The sequence below is a fragment of the Lithobates pipiens genome, unplaced genomic scaffold (assembly GCF_037356315.1).
Source record: "Lithobates pipiens isolate NorthernLeopardFrog02 unplaced genomic scaffold, aLitPip1_a1.2 Scaffold_6, whole genome shotgun sequence".
NCBI lineage: Eukaryota > Metazoa > Chordata > Amphibia > Anura > Ranidae > Lithobates > Lithobates pipiens.
In genome coordinates, this window is record NW_027507881.1 from 5,592,916 (window position 1) to 5,617,763 (window position 24,848).

General features: G+C 45.4%; 2 protein-coding genes across 5 annotated transcripts in view; one reads left to right on the forward strand and one right to left on the reverse strand.

Moving 5' to 3' along the window:
• The window catches only part of LOC143958204 (lactase-like protein), an 80,410-nt gene extending 73,509 nt beyond the window's left edge, over positions 1–6,901 (forward strand). For 2 of the 4 annotated variants that reach the window (XM_077467679.1, XM_077467678.1), the window contains one exon: positions 4,768–6,901. In XM_077467679.1, coding sequence (XP_077323805.1) covers positions 4,768–4,969 — 202 coding nt within the window. In that variant the 3' untranslated portion in view covers positions 4,970–6,901. Of the gene's footprint in view, positions 1–466; positions 512–4,767 lie in introns of all 4 variants that reach the window. The other 2 variants (XM_077467680.1, XM_077467676.1) reach the window with 2 other exon arrangements.
• The window catches only part of LOC143958203 (protein zwilch homolog), a 108,175-nt gene continuing 88,002 nt past the window's right edge, over positions 4,676–24,848 (reverse strand). Inside the window, exons 18-19 of the mRNA XM_077467675.1 lie at positions 20,850–20,953; positions 4,676–4,989 (exon numbers count right to left, since the gene is read on the reverse strand). Of these exons, the coding sequence (XP_077323801.1) occupies positions 20,862–20,953 (92 nt within the window). The 3' untranslated portion in view covers positions 4,676–4,989; positions 20,850–20,861. The remainder of the gene's footprint in view (positions 4,990–20,849; positions 20,954–24,848) is intronic.

Genomic DNA, 24,848 nt, shown 5'->3' on the forward strand with positions numbered 1-24,848 from the left:
CCTGGCCCCGCCCCCTTTCTCCGACAGCCACTGGCACCGCTGCTGTGTCTCAGCCAATCAAGAGATTCACGTTTAGATAGGATTGCAGTCCGCCTTGAGGACCTTTTATGTGGAAAACTATTAATAAACATAAAAAATATAGGAAAAAAGATGTTGCTTCATCTAGATCAGGGATATGCAATTAGCGGACCTCCAGCTGTTGCAGAACTACAAGTCCCATGAGGCATTGCAAGACTCTGACAGCCACAAGCATGACACCCAGAGGCAGAGGCATGATGGGACTTGTAGTTTTGAAACAGCTGGAGGTCCGCTAATTGCAGATCCCTGATCTAGAGACACCCCATATTGTGATGTTGTGGACCTCTGCCAGCCATGGGATTGTGCAGGATTTCATCTTGATTGATTTTCATGTTGCCTACCCTTTTTTTTCTGTTTTCTTCTTGAAAAAAAAAATAAAAAAAATCAGAGGAACAGAGGAATACGGCTGCAAATATTCTGCGGCTAATTCATGGTAAGATATGCTTTCAGAAAGAAATGACATATAAATGTAGTGACATAATAATCTCACCAAAACAGCTTCTTATTTGCAGCTTTTCTACCCAGATCAAAGGCAGCCGGCTGTTTATAAATGTAAATTTAAATTGGCTTTAGTCACTGTGTGTTTTATCCCTCTTCCCTTTTACAGAAGGACTCTTTAAAAGCAGGATCCTATACAGAAGTTTAATGTAAAAGAGGGACACTATTTTACTAACCCCCTTATATCCAAAGACATATTTATCGTCTTTCTTCGCAGTGTGAAAGCAGCTCGTTTACCAGTCAATCACCTGGCACTAGAAAAAAATAGTGTGCTCACCGATCCACTACATCATGGTATAGTGTACACTAGGGATAGGCAATTAGCGGACCTCCAGCTGTTGTAGAACTACAAGTCCCATGAGGCATAGCAAGACTCTGACAGCCACAAACATGACACCCAGAGGCAGAGGCATGATGGGACTTGTAGTTTTGCAGCAGCTGGAGGTCCGCTAATTGCATACCCCTGATGTACACACAGAGAGAGGGGAGGGGAAGATCATCATGAAAGATGGCCTCTTCTATTTGGTTTGGATCTCCCCTACTATATCAAGAAATGGCCGTACACGCTTAGACCCCTTTCACACTGGGGCGTTTTTCAGGAGTTTTTCAGGCGCATTAGTGTTAAAAAAAGCACCTGTAAAGCTCTTGAAAGAAGCCTCATCTGCAATGACAATCTGAAAGCCCGAGTGCTTTAAGAGCCCTTTCACAATGTCAGCGCCCGGAAAACGCTTGTAAAGCGCCGCTTAAACTAGCAGCACTTTACCAGCATTTTTCGAGTGCTATTGGGGGCGCTTTTAACTCCTGCTAGTGGCCAAATAAAGGGTTAAAAGTCTCCACAAAACGCCACTGCCAAAAGCGCTTTTCAGGCGCTTCCCATTGATTTCAATGGAAAGGGGCACTTTAGGAGCATTGTGTATTCACCGCTCCAAAAGCGCTGCAAAGAAGCTGCTTGCAGGACTTTTTTTTTTACGCCCTGCCAGCGCAGCGCCTCAGTGTGAAAGCACTCGGGCTTTTACATTGGGATTGCAGTTGCGGCTTCTTTCAATCGCTTTACAGGCGCTTTTTGTAACGCTAAACCGCCTGAAAAACGCCCCAGTGTGAAAGGGGTCTTAGACCCCTTTCACACTGGGACGTTTTTCAGGTGTTTTTCAAGCGCTTTAGCGTTAAAAAAAGCGCATGTAAAGCTCATGAAAGAAGCCTCATCTGCAGTCCCAATGTGAAAGCCTGAGTGCTTTAAGAGCCCTTTCACAATGTCAGCGCCCGAAAAACGCTCATAAAGCGCCGCTTAAACTAGCAGCGCTTTACCAGCGTTTTTCGAGCGCTATTGGGGCGCTTTTAAGCCCTGCTACTGGCCAAATAAAGGGTTAAAAGCGCCCACAAAACGAAGCTGCCAATAGCGTTTTTCAGGCGTTTTACAGGCGCTTCCCATTGATTTCAATGGGAAGGGGCGCTTTAGGAGCGTTGTATTCACCATTCCAAAAGCGCTGCAAAGAAGCTGCTTGCAGGACTTTTTTTTGACGCCCTGCCAGCGCAGCGCCTCAGTGTGAAAGCACTCATTTACATTGGGATTGCAGTTGCAGCTTCTTTCAGGCGCTTTTTTTAACGCTAAAGCGCATGAAAAACACCCCAGTGTGAAAGGGATCTCGGTGTGAAAGCACTCGGGCTTTTACATTGGGATTGCAGTTGCGGCTTCTTTCAGGCGCTTTTTTTAACGCTAAAGCGCATGAAAAACGCCTGAAAAACGCCCCAGTGTGAAAGGGGTCTTAAAGCGGACCTCCAGTCATTTTTTTTTTTACCTTTCCATCTATTAAATCTTCTGCCCTTGTTGTTGTTTTAACTTTGCATAGTAAAACATTTTTTTTTCTGCCAGTAAATACATTATACAGCCCACGTCCTGTTTCTTGTCTGGTAAAAAGCCTAGGCTTATGACATCATGCACAGCTCTCTCACTCTAGTGAGAGTTTGCCAGGAAGGGAGGGGGGGGGGTGAGTCATAAGAAGGCCAATGAGAGCTGCAGAGCTGGGGGTGTGTGTCTGTGTAAATCCAGGAAGTGAACAGGCAGAAGCTTCAGCTGCCCACAGTTAAAATGGCTGCAGCCAGACTCAGTGGAGGGAGATTACTGCAGGATATTTGGCAACTACAGAATCACAGAATATATAAAATAATATGCAAAGGGGTTGGAGGGAAGCTTCAGAATGGCAAAGATGTTTTTATTACATATTATGTGATCAGACTGCAGTTCCTCTTTAAGCTAATGGGTGGCCATTTTTAAAAGCTATATAGAGTGTCTGTGCTCACTGCTCCATTACATCATGACACAGTGTACAAAGAACAGGAGAAGGAGAAGCTACTATTACAGTGATGGTGAACCTTGGCACCCCAGAGGTTTTGGAACTAGATTTCCCACGATGCTCTGGCACTCAGCAGTGTAGTTGAGCATCATGGGTTATGCAGTTTCAAAACATCTGGGGTGCCAAGGTTCTCCATCACTGTACTATTACATGATGAAAGATGGCCTATTCTTTCTGGTTCAGACCTGCTCTGCTATGAGATCAAGGAATGGCTGCACGCTAATGGGCCGATCAACTTGGGTACATCCAGCCTGACAGATTTTACAAATGCGATTATCGCTAGAAGTGGTTAAAGCCACAAGCAATAGTTATGGTTTTCTGCCTAACCGGCAGGAGGACTTCCCCTGTCAACACTGTGTGTTGATGGGGGAATAGACCTGTGGTTGCAGAAAAGAAATTTGCACCATGTATGGGCTTAAGTTTAGACTTAAGCAGCACAAAGATTATGCAACTTTGTTTCCTTCCAACCATGTGTGGAAGGAAAGAAAATTGCTCAATTGCCCCATAAACACAGACGGTGTTGTACAATCACCTTTAGATTGTAATATTTGGACAACACTAAACAATACATTTGGTTAATTGCAAATGAATTGCCCTTGCACTACATAGTTGGTTGTAGATCTAAAGGAGATTGTTCACTTAGATTGTATAGGAGCAGTGATGGTGAACCTCCGCTGTTTTGGAACTACATTTCCCATGATGCTCAGCTACAGTGCAGAGTGCATGAGTATCATGGGAAATGTAGTTCCAAAAACATATGGGGGTGCCAAGGTTCGCCATCACTGGTATAGAGTATGGTTTGTCTAATACTTTAAAGCGGAGTTCCACCCAAAAAAAAAAAAAGTAATTAATGTGCGTGAAATAAATAAAAAAAACATTTAGAATTTTTTTTTTTTTTTAATCACCTCGTAATGCCTGTTGCTAGGGGGTCCCTCGTAATTGTCTCCTTCAGCGCCTGGGCTCCTTACGTCACTTCCCTCGGCGCTGGAAGGGTGATCACCTCTCCCCCCTCCCTCTAGGCAATCATCTGGGACACGTCACAGGTCCCAGATGATTGTGCGGCCAGTCACGGCGCCAATGCGTGGGGGGGTGTCCGGCTGTGAAGGCACAGCCGGGCGCCCGCAGTTACAATGCCGGCACCACCGAGCGCGGTGGGGGGAGAGACGAGCGGGGCATCGATCCCCCACATCGCTGGACCCTGGGACAGGTAAGTGTCCGATTAATAAAAGTCAGTAGCTGCAGTATTTGTAGCTGCTGACCTTAAAAAAAATTTTTTAAAGCGGAACTCCACTTTAAGCAGCCCATAGATTATGCCATTTTCTTTCCTTCCACCTTGAGTCAGTGCTGATGGGGGAATTCCTCCCACAGAACTATTTCCCAAGCTTTCCCTACCGGCAGAACACAATCATCAATGCTGGGGGCTAAAACCCCCTGTAGTGATCGCATAAAAAAAAAAAAAAAATCTGACAGGCTGGTTGTACTGGTTGTCGATTCTTGCAGCTGGGAGGACGGTTGTATGCGACTAGTGGTGGCCACTCAGTTTGTAATGACAGGCTGAGAGAGGCCGTCACTTATTGCATGTATCCACACACCCAGAGATTACGGCAGATGAGCAAACCTGGATGAAGACAGATGCATCTAGGCTTGGACATCAGTCCCTGACTGCAAGTAATACAGTTGGGCAGCTTTCTGATTTCATCAGATGAAAACACTATTTAGTGGTCATATACAGGGATTGACAGCAATCATTTCATATAATGTATACTTTGTATTATTGCATACAGTGTATATTAAACACACACATCTATATTAATCCAAGTATTTCTCTACACATCCTTAGACCCACTGACCAGCCACATGGAGATGGTGACGGAGATCGTGGTACCGACAGTGTGTACATTGTGCATTCTAATCAGCGCTGTGCTCCTGATGATTCTTCTGCGAAGACAGAGCTAGGACATTATATATATATATGGAATACGGACAAGATCACGGACAGTACCGCCATCTCTGCCCAGCACAGACTTTCTGAAGAATTGTGACCCCCTTCTCTTCTGTTTCCCTGATGAAAAAAAGAGAAATGCAGTGTTAGAGTTATCCACATATAGTGTACAGCGTTACCCTCCACACCATACAGTGTACAGCGTTACCCTCCACACCATACAGTGTACAGCGTACAGCGTTACCCACCACATCATACAGTGTACAGCGTTACCCTCCACACCATACACAGTGTACAGCGTTACCCACCACATCATACAGTGTACAGCGTTACCCACCACATCATACAGTGTACAGCGTTACCCACCACATCATACAGTGTACAGCGTTACCCACCACATCATACAGTGTACAGCTTTACCCACCACACAATACAGTGTACAGCGTTACCCACCACACAATACAGTGTACAGCGTTACCCACCACACAATACAGTGTACAGCGTTACCCTCCACACCATACAGTGTACAGCGTTACCCTCCACACCATACAGTGTACAGCGTTACCCTCCACACCATACAGTGTACAGCGTACAGCGTTACCCACCACATCATACAGTGTACAGCGTTACCCTCCACACCATACACAGTGTACAGCGTTACCCACCACATCATACAGTGTACAGCGTTACCCACCACATCATACAGTGTACAGCGTTACCCACCACATCATACAGTGTACAGCGTTACTCACCACATCATACAGTGTACAGCTTTACCCACCACACAATACAGTGTACAGCGTTACCCACCACACAATACAGTGTACAGCGTTACCCACCACACCATACAGCGTTACAGCGTTACCCACCACATCATACAGTGTACAGCGTTACCCACCACATCATACAGTCATACAGCGTTACCCTCGACACCATACAGTGTACAGCGTTACCCACCACATCATACAGTGTACAGCGTACAGCGTTACCCACCACATCATACAGTGTACAGCGTTACCCTCCACACCATACAGTGTACAGCGTTACCCTCCACACCATACAGTGTACAGCGTTACCCTCCACACCATACAGTGTACAGCGTTACCCTCCACACCATACAGTGTACAGCGTTACCCTCCACACCATACAGTGTACAGCGTTACCCTCCACACCATACAGTGTACAGCGTTACCCACCACATCATACAGTGTACAGTGTTACCCACCACACCATACAGCGTTACCCTCCACACCATACAGTGTACAGCGTTACCCACCACACCATACAGCGTTACCCTCCACACCATACAGTGTACAGCGTTACCCACCACACCATACAGTGTACAGCGTTACGCTCTACACCATACAGTGTACAGCGTTACCCTCCACATCATAGAGTGTACAGCGTTACCCTCCACACCATACAGTGTACAGCGTCACCCTCCACACCATACAGTGTACAGCGTTACCCTCCACATCATACAGTGTACAGCGTTACCCTCCACATCATAGAGTGTACAGCGTTACCCTCCACATCATAGAGTGTACAGCGTTACCCTCCACATCATAGAGTGTACAGCGTTACTCTCCACAGTGTACAGCGTTACCCTCCACATCATAGAGTGGAGGGTAACGCTGTACACTTTATGTCACCATGACATCTCCAACCCATTCCCTGCATCTATTACCCTTTGTAGCACCCCCCCCCCCCCCTCCCTTTAGAATGTAAGCTCTACGAGCCGGGCCCTCCTGTCCCTTCTGTATTGAACTGTACTGAAATAGTGCTGTCCCCCCTCTACATTGTAAAGTGCTGCATAAACGGTTGGCGCTGTATAAATCGTGTATTATAATAATAATAGAGTGTATAGCAGAGAACTGTTGTTAAATAAAAACCTGGTTAGTGAGCTTTTATTTTAAAACAGAAAAAAGTGAGTAACATTGATTGGTATAATACAGTGTCTTGAAAAAGTATTCATACCCCTTGAAATTTTCCACATTTTGTAATATTACACCCAAAAAAACTTAAAAATGTATTTTATTGGGATTTTATGTGATAGACCAACACAAAGTGGCACATAATTGTGAAGTGGAAGGAAAATGATAGAGTTTGCATGTTTTTTTTTACAAATAAATATGTGAAAAGTGTGGGGTACATTTGTATGGCGCCCCCCGGAGTCAATACTTTGTAGAATAGCCTTTCAATTCAATTGGAGGAAGAAGGAAGATACGCAAGGAAGCTCTGGGGGCTTACATAACTATATTAGCAAAGGAAGGGAAAGACCCAACATTATGCTCCTTTAGACCCATTTCTCTGATCAATGAGGTTATAAAAATGTATGCAAGGATCTTGGCTGAAAGATTGAAACAGTATATGCCAGATTGCATAGAAGGGGATCAGGCAGGTTTTGTCCCAGGGAGGGAGGCGAGGGACAATATACTGAGGACAACCCTTTTAATGCATGAAGCCAAAAGGAGGAAGCGGTCTTCCCTTTTTTTTTTTATCGGTAGATGCCGAAAAGGCCTTTGATAGGTTAGATTGAGAATATATGTTGCAGACATTACAGAAATTTGGTTTCGGTCCAAGAATGTTAAGGTGGATAGAGGCTTTATATTCTAATCCCACAGCTCAGATTCAGGTGAATGGAACTTTATCAGATGCTTTTGGACTTTACAATGGGACACGCCAGGGATGCCCGCTTTCTCCCTTACTTTTTGTATTCTCTCTTTGTATCCTTTATTGGTATCCATAAGAGTGAATTACGAAATTGAAGGAATAAAGGTCTCGGGGCAGGGAGCATAAGATATCTGCGTTTGTAGATGATGTTATGCTTTATATAACGAATCCTAAGCAGTCCCTCCCTAGGATCCTGCAGGAGTTAGATGAATATGGGAGAGTTTCGAATTTTAAGATCAATAGGGAGAAAACTGAGATATTAAATGTGTACACCTCCCCAAGGGAGAGAAGAGAACTTAGAGCTCTTTTCCCCTTTGTGTGGAAAGAAAAAGGTCTAAAATATTTGGGAGTGTATCTATCGGCATCAGTCGTGGACTTATACCAGGATAACCATCTCCCTCTCCTCAATAGAATTAACCACTTTCAGACCGGACCAATTTGCTGGTCAAAGACCAGACCACTTTTTGCGATTCTGCACTGCGTCGCTTTAACTGACAATTGCGCGGTCCTGCGACGTGGCTCCCAAACAAAATTGACGTCCTTTTTTTCCCACAAATAGAGCTTTCTTTTGGTGGTATTTGATCACCCCTGCGGTTTTTATTTTTTGCGCTATAAACAAAAATAGAGCGACAATTTTGAAAAAAACGCATTATTTTTTACTTTTTGTTACAATAAATATCCCCCAAAAATATATATAAAAACATTTTTTTCCCTCAGTTTAGGCCGATACGTATTCTTCTACATATTTTTGGTAAAAAAAAAATCGCAATAAGCGATTATTGATTGGTTTGCGCAAAAGTTATAGCGTTTACAAAATAGGGATAGTTTTATAGCATTTTTATTAATTATTTTTTATTATTTTTTTTTTACTAGTAATGGCGGCGATCAGCGATTTTTATTGTGACTGCGACATTGTGGGGGACCCATCGGACATTTTTCACACATTTTTGGGACCATTGTCATTTATACAATAATCACTGCTATATAAATGCAGTGATTCCTGTGTAAATGACACTGGCAGTGAAGGGGTTAACCAGTGGGTGGCAGTGTAGGGGTTAAGTGTTCCCAGGGGCGTGTTACTAACTGTGGGGGGGTTGGGCTTTCATTTAGTGAACACTGAGAACACTTAGCGTCACTAGTTGCTAGGCAGAATGGAGAAATGTTGTTTACAACGGCACTTCTCCATTCGGCCGCTCCGTGAGACGATCGCGGGGATGCCCGTGGCGATCGAGTCCGCGGGTCCCGCGACCGGACTCACGGGGGTCCCGACCAGCGTAGGAGCGCGCCGGCGGGCTCCCGATGGCAGGGCGGCAAATTTAAAGGGACGTACATGTACGCCCATTTGCCTGCCCGTGCCATTCTGTCGACGTACATCGTCGTGCTCTGGTCGGCAAGTGGTTAAACAAGATCTTAAAAGGATACCCTGTACATAGATTGTCGTGGTTTGGTAGGATAAGCGTAATTAAAATGATGATCCTCCCAAAAGCCCTGTACATTTTCCAGAGTCTCCCGATTAATGTCCCAGGGGCTTATTTTAAAATTATTAAATCCTTGAATCAGAAATTTATATGGAACAGAAGAGGAAGTCGTATTTCTTATAAGACAATGAGTAGACCTAAGGATAAGGGGGGGGGGGATATCCCTCCCAGACTTTCAGAAATATCACATAGCAGCAGTAGTGAGGAGAATTTTGGATTGGGTCTACAACGCCCCATATAAAAAATGGGTTTCACTGGAAGATAATATAACAGGGGTTGACAAATTTGCTTGGAATCTAGGAGCCAGCTAAAAAAGTTAGGAGCCAGGTCCGTGACGGCGATCTGGACCTGTCCCTGGCCTGACATGGAGACGAGTGAGGGGAAGATAGTGCCGCCCCCCACCTGTCTCCAAGTCATTGCCCATAGCTCTTAGAGGGACATTTTATTTATTTTTTTCAAATGACAAATTTTTTTTAAATTGCATTTTAGTGTAAATATGAGATGTGAGGTCTCTCTGACCCCAGATCTCATATACAAGAGGACCTGTCATGCTTTTTTCTATTACAAGGGATTTTTACATTCCTTGTAATAGGAATAAAAGTGACACACTTTTTTTTTTTTTTTTTTAAAGAACAGTGAAAAAAATAAAAATAAAAGTTAAAATAAAAAAAAAAATATTTTAAACGCGCCCTGTCCCGCCAAGCTTGCGTGCAGAAGCGAACGCATATATGAAAGCGGTGTTCAAATCACACATGTGAGGTATCGCTGCGATCGAGAGAGCAATAATTCTAGCCCCAGACCTCCTCTGTAACTTAAAAAGTGCAACCTGTAGAATTTTTTAAATGTCGCCTATGGAGATTTTAAAGGGTAAAAGTTTGTCGCCATTCCATGAGCGGGCGCAATTTTGAAGCATGACATGTTTGGTATCGATTTACTCGACACAACATTATCTTTCACAATATTAAAAAAAATTGGGCTAACTTTACTGTTGTCTTATTTTTTTTTTTTTATTAAATACATTTTCCCCAAAAAAGTGCGCTTGTAAGTCCGCTGTGCAAATACGGTGTGACAGACAGTATTGCAACGACCACCATTTTATTCTTTAGGGTGTTAGAATAAAATATATATATAATTTTTAGGGGTTCTGAGTAAAGGGAAGGAAGATAGGCTGGCAGGCAGGGAAAATTAGCATTGCATCCATTAGCATTGCTGGTTGTAATTCCAACGGCCACCACAAGAGGGCGCCAGATTACAGAAGGAACCATAGGATCGTAGAAGGCCTCAAAGCCGGGGGCTAAATTACCGGCCGCCGGCGGCGCGGCCCGACGCGATCGCGCCGGGGGGGGTCCGCAGAGACAGCAATCCCCCCAGCTGTGCTGCCCCAGGCGCCAGTTCGCTAATTCTAGTCGCAAATGCGATCTGGCGCCCGGGTTTTGTCGAGCCCTGTAATATAATATAAGTAAAGTTGCCCTGAGTCAGACCATCTGGATCCCAATGAGGTTTAGAGGTCTCCCTAGAGCAGTGATGGCGAACCTTGGCACCCCAGATGTTTTGGAACTACATTTCCCATGATGCTCATGCACTCTGCAGTGTAGAGGAGCATCATGGGAAATGTAGTTCCAAAACATCTGGAGTGCCAAGGTTCGCCATCACTGCCCTAGAGGAATATCCCCGATTACAATGGAAACATTAAGAGCATGGGATGGGGTTCTTAAAGGTACAGTAGGGCAAAATAATAGCCCTGTAATGCCCTTGTCAGGAAATAACTTCTTCCCCCCCCCCCCCCCCCCCGGGGAAATAAAATAAAATGTACTTAAAATAGACCCACACGGATCAATTGAGATTAAAGGATGTGATAAAAGTAAATAGCCTGTGTTCTCTAGCGGAGCCTACGAGAGAAATATGGCATAACACCGTGGGATGGATGGAGATATAGACAACTCCAACACTTTGTAGAGTACCTCCCTAAACCCCTCCGTTCAGGTGATAGCTTAAACCCTTGGGAAAAATTGATCGATCGAGGAGGGACGGGTAGACAGGGGAGCTCTCAAATATATAGGATGCTAATAACTTTGATGGATGATGAGGTTATGTCTCCTCTGGGGAGATGGGAAGGCGAACTGAATCAATCCATTTCGGAAAAACTGAAAGGGAAAGTTATGGACTATGTCCACTCCACCTCAATGGATACAAGGATAAAAGAAATGAATTATAAATTAATGATTAAGTGGTATTATGTTCCATTTAAAATGCATAAAATGAATCATGATTTATCACCTCTATGCTGGAGAGAATGTGGGAAGGAGGGAACTCATGCCTATATATGGTGGCAGTGTAGCTCAATTCAGTTATACTGGGAAGAAGTGTTGGGACTTATTAAAGAGATCGATGGGAGGAAATAGAGCTGGATCCCTGGAAATGTTTGTTCCATGCGACTGGGGGTCCTAGGGAAAAATACAGGGCAGCACTTACTCCATTCTTGCTGAATGCAGCGAAAGCATTAATCCAGAGATATTGGAAAGTAAAGGAAACACCAGGGATGGGAGAGTGGTTTAGAGAAATAGATAGAATAAGGACTATGGAAGAATTAATACATCTTCAAAGGGGAGCAGGAATAAGATTTCAGGATACTTGGAAGAACCGGTTGGAATTTAGAAAGTCCTCAACTTATTTGGGAATTATGGGGGATGGAGAGAGCGCCTAGTGCTTTGTCGCTGGACGCCTATAATCCATCACCCATGTTTTTGGAGGGGGGTGGGGGGGGGGGGGGGAGGGAAGGACATAAGACAAGTATTTGGCGCAAATCAAAGATATTAGGTTTCCACTTAAAAAAAGTCTATAAAATTACATATGATAGTGAGTGCAGGAAATGCACTACTTTGTCAAGTCCAAAAAAGGAAAATTAAATGTTCTTTAGTTCCTGAGGAGAGGGGGGGGAGAGGGATGGAGAGGGGGGATGGATCCGCATGCAGGGCTGCCACCTTCAAAGAGCTGAAACTCAAGCTCCTGGATTGCTGTAGATAAAGGAGAAAAGGGAGAGAAAGGGGCGCCTCTGGGTGCAGATTTTTCAAAAGGTTTTATTTTCAGTGTAAAAACATAAAATTTTGCACTCCCATTTAGTAGGCAAAAAGTAAGCATTAAACACAGAGGGTCATCTGGTGTATCTGAATAATGGGACGTCAGCCAGTGATCCGGTCCACATCTGTCATCTCGTTGTTCCTGTTCCTCTCACATGAGGTCCACTACAGGTGTTTTTTATGAAGCAGCCGGCTTATGGTGGACACGAGATGTGCGGTCTTCAGAACAAGGCTTGGGAGGCAGAGATGACCAGGGCGCGGGGCTGTGACGTCAGAGGGTATGCGACGCGTTTCTTGAGCGTGCAGGTCGAGATTGTCGGACGACCGCGCTCTTTCAACAGGCAGAATCAGAATAAAGTGAAGGGGACTAGGGATTTAAATAGGGGCAGGGAAGGACCCCCCCCCTTTTTTTTTTATATTTACTTGGAGTTATGGAAGAAGGGAGTGGGGATAGAGGGAGAGGAACCCCTAACTTACACATATTATATATTGAAATTAATAAATCACGGGGAAGAGGAAATAGTAAGGTCAAGATAGGTCTTATAAGGCGATAATTTAGGGCACAGGGGGTCTTTCTCTCTCCTCTTGATTATAGAGGTATGTTAAGGATCGATCCAGTCGGGGACCCAATGTAAATTCTTTCTCTCCTTGTTTTTATATAAATATTGAATATCATTATGAATGCTATATAAAGTGATTTGTAAGAGTATGTATAAGGAAAACATTTTTTTTAATTGTCTTTGTAAATGTGGAAAATGAAATAAAAATATTTAAAACACTGCAATTACAGCTGCAAGTCTTTTTGGGGATGTCTCTACCGGCTTTGCACATCTAGAGAGGACATTTCTGCCCATTCTTCTTCTCTGCAAAATATCTCAAGCTCTGTCAGATTGGATGGAGAGCGTCTGTGAACAGCAATTTTCAAGTCTTACCACAGATTCTCAATTGGATTTAGGTCTGGACTATGATATTCTAACACATGAATATGCTTTGATCTAAACCATTCCATTGTAGCTCTGGCTGTATGTTTGGGGTCGTTGTCCTGCTGAAAGGTGAACCTCCACCCTGGTCTCAAGTCTTTTGCCGACTCTAGCAGGTTTTCTTCTAAGATTGCCCTGTATTTGGCTCCATCCATCTTCCCATTAACTCTGACCAGCTTCGCTGTCCCTGCTGAAGAAAAGCATCCTCGCAACATGATGCTGCCACCACCATGTTTCACAGTGGGGATGGTGTGTTCAGGGCGATGCGCAGGGTTAGATTTCTGCCACACATAGCGTTTTGCTTTAAGAACAAAAAAAAAAATAGGATTTTTGTACTCACTGTAAAATCTTTTCTCTGAAGTTCATTGATGGACACAGCTCCAGTAAGCTTGACCATAGGGTTATTATGCCACTTTCAGGAGAAGACTAGGCAGAACATGTTATACATGTGAAAAACAACAGAACTTTACAGTTCCGCCCAGGGAGCGGTCCCTCTGGTAATAACCCCTCAGCCTGCTTCCTGCAGCTCAGTACGTCAACAAGCAGTACAACATAAACCAATAGGAGGGGAGGGTGCTGTGTCCATCAATGAACTTCAGAGAAAAGGATTTTATGGTGAGTACAAAAATCCTATTTTCTCTTTTGCTCATTGACGGACACAGCTCCAGTAATCTTGACCGTAGGGACGTCCCCAAGCAGTGTCATAACGAGAGGTGGGAACAGCAACATAACTTCACCCAAAATCAGCAGTACTCCCTAACAGGGGAGTCACCATCTTACTAACCGCATCAGAACTTGCGGTCAACAAATGCAACAGTGCATTAATACTCAAAAATAGCTTTTTCTGAACAGAAGAAAGAGTGTAGAATTGCAACATTACACAGCCACCTGCAAAACTTTGCAGCCAAAGCAGGCATCAGACGATGCACTTACATCCACTTTGTAAAGGTGTGAACGGATGACCAAGTCTCCTACTTACAGACTTGAGCGACTGATGCTTGATGTCAGAAAGCCCAAGAGGTCCCAATTGCCCTGGTGGAATGGGCCGTGACAGGAAAGGGGGGCACCTGCCCCTTCAAGGTGTGGGCCTGGAACACAATCTGTCTGATCCACCTGGAAATGGTGGCCGACGAGACCACTATACCTTTTTTCGGACCAGCTACTGAAACGAACAGAGGGTCTGACTTCCAGGAGGGAGCCGTGGTAGACAAATATACCCTTAGAGCCCGGACCACGTCCAGGGAATGAAGGGCCACCTCCTTAGGATGTGTTGGTTTAGGACACAGACATGGTAACAATGTCTTTCGGTAGAAAAGAAGGTTGCGGACGCAACACAACCTTATCCTTGTAGATAACCAGATAGGGCGACTTGCAAGACAATGCCGCCAGTTCCAAAACCCTCCTGGCCAATGTAATGGCCACTAGGAAGACCACTTTCTGAGAAAGTCAATAAGGGAATTTCCCTGATGTTCTCAAACGGCGGTTTCTGAAGCGCCGATAGCACCAGGTTCAGACCCCATGGGGGCAAGGTTGGACGCACCGGAGAGACTACCTGCCGAACAGCCATGCCATTAAAACCAGCGATGGTAAAGCAGGATGGAGAATCAGACCTTGAGACAGAAGATCTTCTCGCATCGGTAGCCGTCAGGGAGTGTACTAGGTCAGCGTACCAGGAATGCCGGGGCCAATCTGGGGCAATCAGTATCACTGGAATCCCCACGGCCTCCACTCTGTGGAGCAGACGTGGTAACAGTTTTAGCAGAGGAAAGGCGTAGATCAGTCGGTACTGATCAAACGGAGCCACCAACGCGTCTGACGTGTCCGCCCAAGGATCTCTTGTCCTGGATACGAATCTCGGCACCTTCCGATTAGGATGGGAGGCCAGGAGATCCATGTCTGGTGTGCCCCACCGCAGGCACAGAAGCCTGAACACCTCCGGATGCAACGACCATTCCCCTGGGTCCAGCATCTGGCGACTACAGATAGTCTGCCTGCCAGTTTTCTACTCCCGGATGTAAATGGCCGACAGGGCCGGTACATGTTGCTCTGCCCACCGAAGGGTGTGAGCGACATGCCTTGCGGCAGCCGAGCTTCTTGTTCCTTCTTGACGGTTGACATATGCCCCAGGCCATGGCATTGTCTGACTGGATCCTGATCGGACGCCCTCTTAGTCTCGTCAACCATGTGGAAAGGCATAGCCTGATCACTCGGAGATCAAGCACACTGATCAGCCACTTGGATTCCTCCCCCGACCAGAGGCCCTTGGTCGACTGTACTCCCAGTACCCCAGCCGGTCAGGCTGGCGTCCGTTGTGATCACCGTCCAAGGCAGAAGTAGAAACGATTTCCCGGACCAAAGTGCCGGGGATCTCAGCCACCAGAGCAGGGAGTCCCTGACTGACTGGCTCACCCGAATCTTCTGATCCAGGGATAACGGAGATTTGTCCCATTTTGTCAATATCTCCTTCTGAAAGACTCTGGTGTGAAACTGGGCGTACGGTACCGCCTCGAAGGAGGCCACCATGAGGCCCAGGACTCACATGCAGAAGCGCAGCGACGACCACCTGCCGTTCATCAACAGCTTCACCGCAGCTCTGAGAGTCTGCAGTTTGTCTGAAGGGAGAAACACTCTCGCTTCCATGGAGTCCAGCAGTAAGTCTAGATACTCCAGGCGCTAAGTCAGCACAAGCACCGACTTCTTTAGGTTCAACAGCCACCCAAATTCCTGCAGGGTTTGCATGGTGATTGCCACATCCTCCTTTAATTCTGAGGCGGAAGCTGCTCTCAGGAGGAGATCGTCTAGGTAACCCACGATTGCGATCCCACTTGTCGCAACAACACCAAAATTGGAGCCAATACCTTGGTAAAGACTCGGGTGCTGAAGCCAAACCAAAAGGGAGAGCTACAAACTGGTAGTGAGCTTCCCCTACTGCAAATCGCAGAAACCTCTGATGCCTGAGGCATATGGATATGTGCAGGTACGCATCCTGGATGCCCAAAGATGCCAGGGAGTCCCCTTGATGGAGTGCAGCGACAACTGAGCGAACTGATTCCATTCTGAACCTCTGTACTTTTACAAAGCAATTGAGGGCTTTTAGGTCCAAGATTGGACGTACCCCTTCATTTTTGGGGACTACAAACAGATTGGAGTAGAACCCCTAAAACCTTTCCATTTCTGGAACAGGCACTATCACCCCGCGGCTTAGCAGGTCCCTTACTGCCCCCAGTAGGGCCTCCCGGAGAGCCGGGAGTAAGGGTATGCTGGAGGGGAAGAATCTGTTTGGTGGCCAAGAGAGGAAATCTATCTTGTAGCCAGATGAAATCAGTTCGCAGACCCATTGGTCGGACAGCCGAGAGGCCCACCAGGCTGCAAATTTCCAAAGCAGGTGTTATAAAATGCTGCCGCAAACAAAAAAGTCACTTCACACATGCCACTAAATGGATGAACTTAGGGCTCGTTTACACTTGCTTCAAAATGTGGCATTGGACACGCAATTTTAAAGCACTCTGAATGCCAATCAAAGCTCCTCTCCCTAAATAAAATGGTTACCTTACTGTACTGTTTACATGTTGCATTTGCTTCAAAAATAATATGCCATGTCGATTTCTTGGTGCTCCAAGGCATCTTCAAAGCCTGCATAGAAGTCTATGGCAACACTCGGTTACAGCACCTGCAGCTTTTGAGAGGCTTTTATTCAGCTTTCACTTTGTTTTGACGGTATTGCAGGTATGAGAGATCACTTCCGGTTCATGTGTATATATATTCTGAGCGTGTCTGGTGCAGATGTCACATCTGATGTGCAGTGTGGAGCAGCAGGAAGGCGAGCGGGGTCTGGAACTGATCAGAGCAACTAACAGAGGGCACACGTGGTGTGCAACATGGGAATAGCAAAAGGTGAGCGGGGACCGGAGAGAGAGGACCGAGTGGCAGAGGATCAGCAGATCTGGGGGACTGGAGCAGGAGAAACTAGCAGATGTCACACGTGGTGCGGAGCGTGGAAGCAATACAGTGGGAGGGGAGCAGGGACCAAAGAGAGAGAGGAGAATCAGCAGAGCTGGGGGTTACTACTGAGTGGATGATCAGCATAGCTGGGAGTTACTGCTGAACAGGGGATCAGCAGAGCTGGGGGTTACTACTAAGTGAGGGATCAACAAATCTGTGATTTACTACTGAATGGGAGATCTGCAGAGCTGGGAGTACTACTGAGCGAGGAATCAGCAGAGGGTTACTACTGAGCGAGGGATGAACAGAGCTGGGGGTACTACTGAGCAGGGGGATCTGCTGAATGAGAGTACTAATAAGCTGGGGATCTGCTGAACAAAGGTACCAATGAGCTGAGGATCTGTTGAGTGGATGTCCTACTGAGCTGGGGATCTGATGGGCCTCTTTAAAGTGGATGCAAACCTAATTCCTGAAATTTGACCTATGCACATATATCTGTAGTGTTTTCTTTTCTCTCTCCAAAGCCCTAAGTCCCGTTTCTTTTTGCTGCTTTGTTCTTTTATCATCATGATAAATTCTGACAACCGTGATAAAACCAGCCTGCAATTAGTGTCGGGATGGGTGCTATAAAAAAAAAAAAAAGAAAAGATTAGCAGAGAGCTTGTCTATTCACAGCACAGCTCTGCACATTCCTTCCTTCGCCTATGTGGAAGGGGGGGGGGGGGGGGGGGTGACTCTTCTGCAATCCACTGTCACACAGTATATGCCAAGACTTCACTCTCAGTGCTGAACAGGAAGAAAAAAATCTCCAACACCATGTGCACTTTCTAAAGAATATAGCAAGCTCAACACAGCAGATATAAAATGTATAAAACCTATGTAGGGAGATTTGTTTCATCCCTGTGTATCATCGGGGGCTGTTCACCTCACTGGGTATATGTGAAGTTCTACATTCACTTTAAAACAAATACTGGACAGGAGAGAGAAAACTGAGCAGCAGAGGATCAGCAGAGCTGTGGGACTGGAAAAGGAGAAACTACATCACACGTGGTGCGCAGTGTGGGAACAATCTAGCTGAAGTTGAGTAGGGACCAGAAAGAGAGGAGGATCAGCAAACCAGTCACTGCATCAGATGGCGGAGACGATACTGAATCTTCAATTGGAGATATACCACCTTTGCCTGGAACCACTATATAAGAATTGGATCACATCTCAAGCGATCCAGAAGGAGGGTTTGAGTTGAATATCTATAGGCATCTTTTTGTATGCTGCCAGTACCCGTCTTACCTCTGAAGTGGATCTTACGAAGATCGCATATTAAGGAAAAGACTGTGGGAAAATATTGACACATCCTGTGTGTGGGTCTCTGGTGGTGCCCTTGTGGTGGATCAGTGTGGATGAGAGTGGACCCATTTTTAACATCGCTGCCCTTTGGACATCGGGGTTGTCTGACCGCGATTTAAATGCCGCCATTGCTTCAGCAGTGAAAAACTCCATGGTGACCGCTATGGTGTGATCCCCCCTGAAAGTTTTTCCCTGGCGAAGGGACATCTCAGTCCCAAAATGCGTAGGGCTGCCTGGACATTTTATGGGAATCGTCACCATCAACACCATTGTTTTATTGGTTTGAATATTGTATTGTGTGTACTGTTTTTGAATAAATCATAATATATTTTACTCTGTTGCCGTTAAAGTCCCATCTTTGGGGGTTACTTCCATGCCATCTCTTATACTAGGGATGTTGGCAACTGTATCAGGTATAATTTGATGTTCATCTTTTATATCAGCAAACCAGGGGATCAGCAGAGCTGGGGGTTACTACTGAGCGGGGGATCAGCAGAGCTGGGGGTGCTACTGAGCGGGGGATCAGCAGAGCTGGGGGTGCTACTGAGCGGGGATCAGCAGACCTGGGGGGTTATTACTGAGCGGGTGATCAGCAGAGCTGGGGGTTACTATTGTCAGGGAGGGGGATCAGCAGAGCTGGGGTGGGGGTTACTACTGAGCGGGGGATCAGCAGAGCTGGGGGTTACTGTTGAGCGGTGGGTCTGCTGAACAAGAGTATGAATAAGCTGGGGATTTGCTGAACAGTGGCACCAATTAGCTGGGGATCTGCTAAGTGAGGCTACTGTTTGTTTGTTTTTTAATTCAGCCTGTTGATTAAAAAAAAAAAAAAAAAAAAAAAAAAATCCACCTGTGGCCAGCCACATACTAGATCTGTAGCTGCAGTCTATCTCAGTAGGAATACTTATTCTAATGTGGAGAAATTGTGATCAATCACCATGTAGCAGGACATCTACGTCACCGGACTCCCCCCCCCTTCCCCAAGTGCCTCCGTCTGCTAATGAAGGGAAGGGGGAGGAGTCTGGTGACGTAGACGTACCGCGGACGGGGGGAGGAGCTACACATGACTTCACCCGCTGCTGCCCTACAGAACTAACACGATTGTCGGCTTTACATGCTGTGTTTTTATCATCTTCATGTGAGTAGTTTGAACACAAAAATTAAATCTTATACTTAAGCGGTGAGCACTTAGCTCTTTTCTTTCTACCCATGACCCGGCGTTTTGCTGATATCTAAGGAGACGTGAGAGAAGTTTATGGTCCGTGTTAACCCTTTTGATACCCGCTTGTAGGACCACCTGTTTGCACAGGGGTCCATGCCATAAGGTGAGAGTGATTAGTTAGACCGGAGGTGGAGGGATTGTCACGCTACTGTGTAAAAAAAAAAAACGTATGGCAGTGCTACAGTTTGAATTTAAAACGTATTTGTGTGAACTGTGAAGTTAAATCATGGATTATGGAAACTAACTAGTGTCGGGTGATTGTATATAGTGTACATTTACCACTGACTAATGCAGAGTTGCAACGGAAGGAGATCAGCTAAAAGTAGTTGGATCTGTATGTACGTTATAATTAATCGAAATGAGTCGATTAATCGATTAAAAAAATAATTCATTAATCGAACACGAAAATTTTAATCAGTAACAGCCCTATTTTAATGTGAAAGATGATGTTACGCCGCGAGAATCGTGATCTATCTTCTAAGCAAAAAAAATCGTGATTCTCATTTTAGCCAGAATCGTGCAGCTCTAATTTATAGTATAGTTCATAACCTCGGGAATCAAAGAAGCTAAATCCATCCCAGGACTGGGGATATGATTTGCAGACTGGGATCTGCTCAACATTTTATACTATTGATCTTCATTCAAATAAGTTGTAGTGTCAGTGACAGTGTCAGCAGAAAAAGGATCGTGCTGCATGAGGAGAAAAAGGATCCATCCTGCTACATGAGGCCGCGTACACACGCGGGGACTGTTCGCTCAACTTTGTCCGCTGAACAGTGTTTCGGCGGACAGTCCGCTCGTGTGTGGGCTTCAGCGGACAGTTTCAGCGGACAGTCTGACGAACAAAGTTTTTCGGAAATTCCGTAAAACTGTCTGCTGAAACTTGGTTTGAGCGGACAGTCCGCCCGTGTGTAGGCTTGTTCGTCAAACTAAGTTCCGCGCATGCTCAGAAAGGATTTACACGCCGAAGGTTGCATTGCAGTGTATAGGACGTCGTATTTCTAGTCCCGTCGTACGTGCCGTTCACGTCATCACGCAAGTTTCAGCGGACTGTTCGTTCGTCGTGTGTGGCCAAGTCCGTTCATGCTAATTTTGAGCGTGTGTACGCGGCCTAAGATGATAATAAAAAGGAACTGCCTCCGATTACCCGCTGCCCTATATCACCAAATTATCTTTAGTTGGAACAATGTAAATAATAAAATCAAGAAAATGCAGTTTAATAGAAAATAATTTATAAAATATGGTTACAATGTAGGACAATATTCACCGGTGTGAAATCTCAGCAGAAGCACACGTGACTGCAGCTGATCTGGGCTTGATAGTAAGCGACGTCCTCATTGTCTACATTAATTGTCATGTCATTCTGTACACCTAGGAACACAAATACAACAACTCTCTGAGGTCACGTCATAACTATTCTTATGTCTATGGGAATATCAGAAATAATGAAGAGTTAATTCAAGCATGAGAAAAATTCTACACCACCAAATCTGCACATTAAAAGCGCAACTCCACTTTTGTTGGGAAAAAAAAAAAAAAAAAAAAAACATTCCCCTCTGGGTGATCTCTGTACATTGCAGGGATTTTAACAGATGTTGTTGCAGATTCCTCCCTTTTGTTATTCTGCAGTAATCCCTGTGTGTTGAACATAAAGGGGTGATAGGGGGCGCTAAGTGAAAAAAAATGAAAAACCCTTGTGTGACTCATATGACATGGAAATAAAGTGAACATGCGCATAAAAGTGCAACAATAAACTTTGCAACAAAGATTAATCACCGCCGATCAACAGGGTTCAGCTAAAATCTCCTGCTCCAATCACAGCACAGGTCAGCAGGGGGGCGCCCGTGCATGCGTGACCCAAACTCGGAAGGAAGCTTGCAACATGCCATCGGCAGGTTGTTAATTTATTACCTTCCAAGCGCTGACTTCCCTGGCTGACAGCTGATCACGTGGTAAGGGGCCTGGATGGGCCCCTGACTCGGATCTGTGATCACCCGAGACTCATTGACTTGGGCGATCACAGCGCGTGCCGCACGTCCCCTGCAGGAGGGGGGGAAATGGCCAGCTTTGAAAGGGGAGGATGTCAATAGACGGCCTCCTGGCAAAGCAGATCCGCGCTGTAGCTGTCATTCAGCTTTAGCGCGGATCTGAACAGGTTAAAGTGGACCTCCACTCAAAAGTAAAAAGTGCTACTATTCCTACTACCCCTTACCCCCAAGGCCCCTTTCACATAGACCGTGGATATGGACAGAGCCCGCTCTGTTCTATGGGTGGCCAGGAGAGGACCCCGCCGTCCGTTTACACCCAACTACCCTTCGATCTGATTTATGTTTTTTTTTATTAGCGAACCGAATCGGACCTTTCAGCTCCCATTACCTCAATTCTCACCTAGGTGAGAATAACGTCTACTTGGGTCTGCCCCAATCCTCCTGGGACACGACCAAGCAGGCTGCAGGACCATTCTTACAATGTTGTGCAATCTTGCGCATGTAGAGTGGGGAGCCGGCTGCGATTCTTTAAGAAGTCAGTTGGCTCCCAAATCCAAGATCGCAGTGCCAGGAACCTGCAGTGGTGAGAAGAACTGGCTGCGGGATTCCACATACTGGTAAGTATATGATTAACAGCTACAGTATTTGTAGCTGCTGACTTTTTTTGTTTTTTAAAGGCTGAAAGCTGTTTAACCACTTCAATATCTTCCTGCCCACACCAATTTTCAGCTTTCAGTGCTCTCACATTTTGAATGGCAATTGCGCAGTGATGCAGCGCTGTACCCAAACAAAACTCCCACAAATAGAGCTTTCTTTTGGTGGTATTTGATCACCTCTGCCTTTTTTTTTTATTTCTTGCACTACAAAAAAAAAAAAAAAAAAAAAGAAAGATTAAAAAAAAAAAAAAAAAAAAAAAAAAAGTTTTTCTTCATTTCTGTTGAAAAACTTTTTAAATATTAAATTTTTCTCCTTCACTGGTGGGCACATATGAGGTGGCACTTATATGCAGCACTAATAAGCACCACTGATAAGTGGCACTGATATACAGCACTGATGGGGTGGCACTTATATGCATCACTGATGGGGTGGCACTTATATGCAATTTCAGGGGTTGGGCTTGGCGCCTTAGGTCCAGTGAAGGGAACTCTTAAGGCATCAGCATACCAAGACATGTTGGACAATTTCATGCCCCCAACTTTGTGGGAACAGTTTGGGGACGGTCCCTTCCTGTTCCAACATGACTGCGCACCAGTGCACAAAGCAAGGTCCATAAAGACATGGATGAGCGAGTTTGGAGTGGAGGAAATTGACTGGCCTGCACAGAGCCCTGACTTCAACCCGATAGAACACCTTTGGGATGAATTAGAGCGGAGACTACAAGCCAGGCCTTCTTGTCCAACATCGGTGCCTGACCTCACAAATGCTCTTCTGGAAGAATGGTCAAACATTCCCATAGACACACTCCTAAACCTTGTGGACGGCCTTCCCAGAAGATTTGAAGCATTATAGCTGCAAAGGGTGGGCCAACTCAATATTGAACCCTACAGACGAAGACTGGGACGCCATTAAAGTTCATGTGTTTGTAAAGGCAGGTGTCCCAATACTTTTGGTAATATAATGCAACTATAAATGCCCCTTTCACCGCTTAGAGCCGCCAGCAGACACTTTGTGTGGTAGGTGGCTGCCAATAATCCTGGCTATTTCTGATGGGTCTAGCCTCTTTCATCATTGTGAAGATACAGCTGTACTAGACTGTAGTTCTCGTCAGTACAAATCTTCAGTGTAACTTATGTAAATATTTTGAACCAATGCACCGTTATGTACCCTTAGAGTAGTGCTTCTCAACCTTTCTAGTGCTGTGACCCCTGGATAAAATTCCCCAAGTTATGGGGACCCCTAAGAGTAAAATTATTTTCTTTGGTCATTTCATTGCTGTAATTTTGTGACTGTTAGGAATCCAAATAGAAATATCTGATCTGCAGGATGTATTTTCATTCTTACAAATTTAACATCTAAAAGCGTAGTGATTAATCACAAAAACAATCTATAATATATAGTGCAAAATACTTATTTAAAATTAACATATACGTTACAAATTAATAAAATGCCCCACTGAGAGACAGGGTAAGTGCCGGGCAGGCGGGGGGCACAGTGGGAGCATTTGATGGTACAGTGAGTACACTTGATATGGCACAGTGACTGCGTTTGATGGGCACAGTGGTGGCAATTGATGTACAAAAATGCTTTTATTAAAGAGGAAGTAAACCCTGATGGGTTTACTTCCTTTGTCTCCCTGCAAATGTAAAGCATAATGGGCTACTACGGTATATATCACATAGTAGCCCATTATGTGTCACTTACCTGACACAGGAGCCAGCGATGTCACCGCTGTCCCCTGTAGTTCGGAGCCTCCATCTTCTTCCGGGTGTCGCTGCTCTGGCCACTCACAGCGCCGGAGCAGCGATGACGTCACTACCGCGAATGCGCACAGGAGCCGCTGCTAACGCCGATAGTGTGACTGCGCGTCGCTGTCTACGGCGCATGCGCCGTAGACAGCGGTGCCTGTCTTTTAGTAAATATCTCCTAAACCGTGTAGGTTTAGGAGATATTTCTTGGACCTACAGGTAAGCCTTAATCTAGGCTTACCTGTAGGTCAAAGGGGCTTGTAAGGGTTTACAACCACTTTAATTAGTGTCTCAGACTTACCAAAGTCACTCAGGTGTTCCGTCAGAATTAACAACCCGTCTAATGTGTTAACCAGAAGTGGCGTTTCGTTGCCGCCATCTTGTTACACTCGTCCACAGCAAGGCTACAGTTAGAAGTCGGCAAGCGGACATCTTTTTACACCCACCGAAGTCTTGCATTTTACACGTATTTTTACCAGTAAACTGAGCTTATATACTATATTAGCCTTATATAGTATATAAGCTCAGTTTACTGGTAAAAACTACGTGTAAAATGCAAGACTTCGGTGGGTGTAAAAAGATGTCCGGTTGCCGACTTCTAACTGTAGACTTACTGTGGACGAGAGTACCAAGATGGCGGCGATGGAATGTCACTTCCACGCAGTCTCTCCTCTCCCGGAAGTGACATCTCGCTGGCCGAGACAGACAGACTCCGGCGTACACACAGTAACTTCGGGTCCGTCTCAGCCAGCTTTCCAGGTTGGTTTGTCTCATCCATGTAAACTGATATGTTCTGCTAGGGAGCTTGAGTTTCTGAAAAACAGACTTGCTGGCTGGATCACCAGATCACAAATATATTAAAGTCTAAAAAAA